Source organism: Terrapene carolina, unplaced genomic scaffold (assembly GCF_002925995.2).
Source record: "Terrapene carolina triunguis isolate 2854851 unplaced genomic scaffold, T_m_triunguis-2.0 Scaffold34021, whole genome shotgun sequence".
NCBI classification, from domain to species: domain Eukaryota; kingdom Metazoa; phylum Chordata; order Testudines; family Emydidae; genus Terrapene; species Terrapene triunguis.
The window spans coordinates 810,665-815,463 of NW_020698372.1; the positions used below are offsets into that span (position 1 = coordinate 810,665).

Sequence of the window (4,799 nt, forward strand, 5' to 3'; positions counted from 1 at the left end):
CATTATTTTGTACCTAACACTCCCAAAGTTTGTAATGAAAATTTTGATGAAAACCGCAGTTCAAACAACCCTCCCTCACCCCCAAACAGCCACATTACTGATCTGGTATGATCCAGCCCAATTCAAACCCTATATATAATGTCTTATCTCTCTCTCTCTCTCTCTCTCTCTCTCAAATATTGCACAAGAATTAAGTTACTGATCAATCTGTACTAATTAATAAACTTTTTTTTGGTGGGAGGGGAGTGCATATTTTCTTAATGTCTTGACCATGAAACAGTATCATCTACTTGAAACAGCCATTGATTAAAAATGATTATTTTAAGTATATTTTACATATCTTGTAAATGACTTATGTATGATTTAACAGAACCATATAGTTAACAAATTAAAATTTAATGTGAAAAAAGACAATACACAACCCCCCCCAAAAAGCAGACGCAACTAGAAATGCTGGAGTTTCTTTTTCCAAATGTACGGCGTTTTCCAGGATCTCAATTTCAAGATTTTGTATTGCAGATGTCAATTTAACATAATTAACGCTGATATAGCACCAGGTTTGTGTGGGATGAAATACGTTTGAATACAAATGAGTGGCATATCTCGTACTAAGATGTGAGAGGTAGTTCAAGAGGATGTGTCTCCACTTCTGACCTCATTTCATGTTCTAAATTATACTTTCTCTTAAGTGGTTAGTTGGAAGTTTATTCATGATCCCAGAGACTTAGTGTAAAGAACAAAATCACAAACTTTTCCAGGGTCAAGTTGACCAAAATATGGCATATCTATTGTATTTTCTAAAAAAGAGGTGAACATGTCTCTACCAAAGTCTAAATTTATATATCCAAGTAAGTAGTTAGGTATGCACACCCCCTTTTTAAATGTACAAATACCCATTTGTATGAACAAATGCTGTTTTTTTCGGGAGAAAACTCATGTGCATCTATATTGCGTAGGTACCCCTTTAGTGGCCTCTTTAAAGCCAAGTATTCAAAGTGTTTTGGTCCTTTGCACAACTGTTTCCACAAAAGTGAATGTAACTTTTTTCTTAGACACCCTTCACAATGCAGCTGAGAATTCCTGCTCCCCCGTAGATGGGGTGTATGTGGAACTAACTCGGTCAGGTGCCTCAGCATAGAGAAATGGGCAATATTTACATAAACGGATTGCAATGTGGCTTCGGAAAAAGGTATAAAGATATTTCCTAAACTTTTCACCAGCGAAGGCATAGATCACGGGGTTGATACAACAGTGGATCATTGCAATCGCTTCTGTCACTTGGATTGCTATCTCCAGCTGACTGCTGCCCTCACAGTTATTTAGGGAAAATGAATCTTGAAAAGTGTATATGAGAATAACGATGTTGTATGGTGCCCAGAAAAGAAAATAAACAATCATTATGATAAAAATAAGCCTGACTGCCTTATGTTTTTTCTCATTCCTACATCTCAGTAATGTTTTTATTATCTCGGCATAGCAAAAGATCATAATGACCAGTGGAATGACAAGTCCCAGGATGTTCATCTTTAAAGTCTGGAATTGCTTCCATTTACTTTCCTGTCCCAATGGATAATGAGGGCTACATGTAAAATGAAATGACTCTCTTTTAGCTTTGTGAAATATAAATCCTGGAAGAGAGGCTAATATTGCAACACCCCAAGTGACAACACTTGTGAGGATGCCATAGGTAACTGTCCTAGCCTTTAAAGCAAACACTGCATGGACAATGGCCAGATATCTATCTATTGTCAAAAGTATTATGAAAAAAATTCCACTATAGAAGCCAGCAAAATAGACCCCTGAAAGAATTTTACACATTGCATTTCCAAAATCCCATTCATGTGCTACGTAGTAAGCCCAAAATGGCAGGGAAAGAATAAAAAGCAAATCGGAAATTGCCAGATTCAGCAGATAGATGTCAGTCATGCTTCTCAGCTTCTTGTATTTTATCAGGATCAGCACAACTAGCGCATTTCCCACCAGGCCAAATATCAGCACCAAAGAATAAAGCGTTGGCAGAAACAGGGATGCAAATTTTTTGACATCAGCTTTTTGGCATGGTTCTGAGCCAGTATAATAATCATAGGTTGTCATGTCAGTTTCTTCAGACATCTTCTTCTGTCCTGGATGAAGAAAAAGATGGTAGAAACTAAAGAGATGGACTAAAACTCAGACAAAGATTGGAATTTTACCACAAACAATAATTTTGGTGGCTTGTGGTGACCCCCATATTTCAGCTGCCTAACACTTCCTATTATAAAAGATTATTGCAATCTTTTTTTTTTTTTTTTTTTTGAGAAGCTCTGAGATTTCCATTATTTGCACTAGGCCTTTGAAATGCAGTGGGGAGAAAGCCTTAGGGCTAGAGAAGTGCCTTTTCTTTTTCCCCATGAAATTCTGTTTAGGGTTTGCTGTGTTATGACATAAAAATACAAAAGTGTCACAGCCCACTGTTACTGAAAATTGCCTGCTTTCTCATGTTTACAATATAATTATAAAATGAATCAATTGGAATATAAATATTGTACTTATTTTTCAGTGTATAGTATATAGAACAGAATAAACAAGTAATTGTCCGTATGAAATTTCAATTTGTACTTACTTCGCTAGTGCATTTTATGTAGCCTGTTATGAAACTAGGCAAATATCTAGATGAGTTGATGTACCCTCTGGAAGACCTCTGCATCTCCCCGGGGTACACATACACCTGGTTAAGAACAACTGTCCTAAAGCACCAAGCTTACACTGCTGCCTAAGCAGCAGCAGCAGCCACTGCACTGGTAGTGCGTAGGAGCTGTTAGAACAGCTGTGGTGCAGCAGGAGAGAGAGTCAGGTCAGCTACCCACTAACCACCCACCCAGACCTACCATGTGGCCACAGCAACCTGTTCCCCCCAGCTTCCACCTGGAAGAACTACATGGGACAGAAATTCCCCTACCTCTTGGGAGGATGTGGGCAAAGATGCAGTCCAGGCTCCCCTGAGCCACTCTTTAGATGCAGGTGTTCACATACACATGTGTTGTGCCCTCAGATGATAGCTTTCTCCTGCTGGTAGTTACTGTAGCTCAAATGGTAGATAACTGTATGCCTATGCCAAAGTTTAAGAATTCAAACCCTGCTGAATACACATGAAAGAAGGATTGTTAGAGTTGTACATAACTGAATTTGTTTTATCTGTTTCCTTCTAAAATGAAAAATACATAAAACACTAAGTTGTTAGAAAATTATTTAGGTTGCAAAGTCAAGTACTCAAAAGTTAGGAAATGCCAGATTTATTGTTGCCTGTGGCACCTTAATTCTGTCCACTTGTGCACATACATTGTGTTACAGTATTTAATTACATGATCCCCATGCATTTTCCCCACAGGACCTTTTCCACAGTCAGTGCACAAGATGGATGCACAAGGAGGCAAAATTAAAGTTGCATAGGCACCCATAATGCAGATGTTTCCTATATTTTGATTTTGCAACCTAAATAACATTCTTTTAGCCTTGTTTGTATGTAAACAACATTTGTAGGAAGAGACATTCAGTCTGGTCAGTCTCATCTTTTTATTTCCTTGACAGTAAATAGTACATGATTATACCTGTATCATATAAATATGTAAAATATAATGTTGACCAGACTTATGAAAATACTCTGACTTAGTTGAAAACCTTAAATATTGCTGATTGATGACTGCAAGTCTACAGATGCATGAACTATACACGCTTGTGGGTCAGATCTTTAGGTGGTGAAAGTTCACCTAACTTCATTGAAGTCAATGGAGCTATACCAATTTATGTCAACTGAGGATCTGACCCTTAATGTACAGTATTATATGTTATTTTTATCTAGATGGAGATATCTTGCAGTAAAGGGTTAAAATTATTACTGGCCCATTCAGAAGCAAGCTGATCTTAAAAAGCAGATAACTGAGAGAGCTGATCAGAATTTAAGGTGTCATTGTCTTTAAGAGAAAGGGTTGCTTTTCAATGAAATAGTTGCCTTTTTTTAGTTGCTGTGTCTCAGGGACTCTTGTTGCCAACTGGCAGAGGGTACAGGGGATACTCAGTTTTCCAGGGATCCCCTGCATCAGATATATGCATAATAATTCCCCCAACAATCAGTGGCACTGGAACACTTTTAATAGTGGGAGTGCTGAAAGCAGTTTTTACTTTTTACCTCATGCCCCCCTTACGTCAGTGCACGTCCCTCCCACCCCTCCAGAGCTGGGGCCAGGAGCAGAGCTGTGTCTCTGGGAGAGGGGGGAACTCAGATGGGGTAAGGAGGCCAAGGCTGGGGCCATAGCTGGGGATGGGCGCGATGCCAGGAGCGGAGCCCTGGGAGCAGAGCCCTGGGAGCAGGGGGGTCGGGCATGGGGCTGGGAGTGGAGCCCTGGGAACGGGACGCAGGGCCAGGAGTGGGACCCTGGGCACGGGTCCAGTGGCTGGGGAGAGGGGTGCAGGGCCGGCGCCCCAGAGCAGAGCTCCAGTGCACAGCTGGGAGTGGGGCCCTGGGTGCAGGGCCAGGCATAGAGCCCCAGGTGTGGGTATCACAGGCCCAAGGGCATGGGGCCAGCAGCCTGGGAGCAGGTCCCGTGGCCGGGACCTAAGTCCTGAGTGCAGGGCCAGCGAGCGGGGCACTGGGTGTGGGGCCGGGAGCAGGGCCCCTGGCATGGAGCCCTAGGCATGGGGCCAGCAGCTGGGGACTGGGGCTGGCGGCCGGGACCCCACATAAAACCTGGAGGGGGCTGCAGCACCCCTGCATCCCTAGTTTCTGCGCCTATACCAACATGTGAGGTCTCTACTGAGAGCCA

The 4,799-nt window shown here is 41.9% G+C and overlaps 1 protein-coding gene across 1 annotated transcript; it reads right to left on the reverse strand.

Moving 5' to 3' along the window:
- Window positions 1-1,059: 1,059 nt before the first annotated feature.
- LOC113409693 (C-C chemokine receptor type 5-like) lies at window positions 1,060-2,112 on the reverse strand. Its single transcript, XM_026663876.1, has one exon. It carries the CDS (start codon window positions 2,110-2,112, stop codon window positions 1,060-1,062), a length of 1,053 nt encoding a protein of 350 aa, XP_026519661.1.
- Window positions 2,113-4,799: the final 2,687 nt, after the last annotated feature.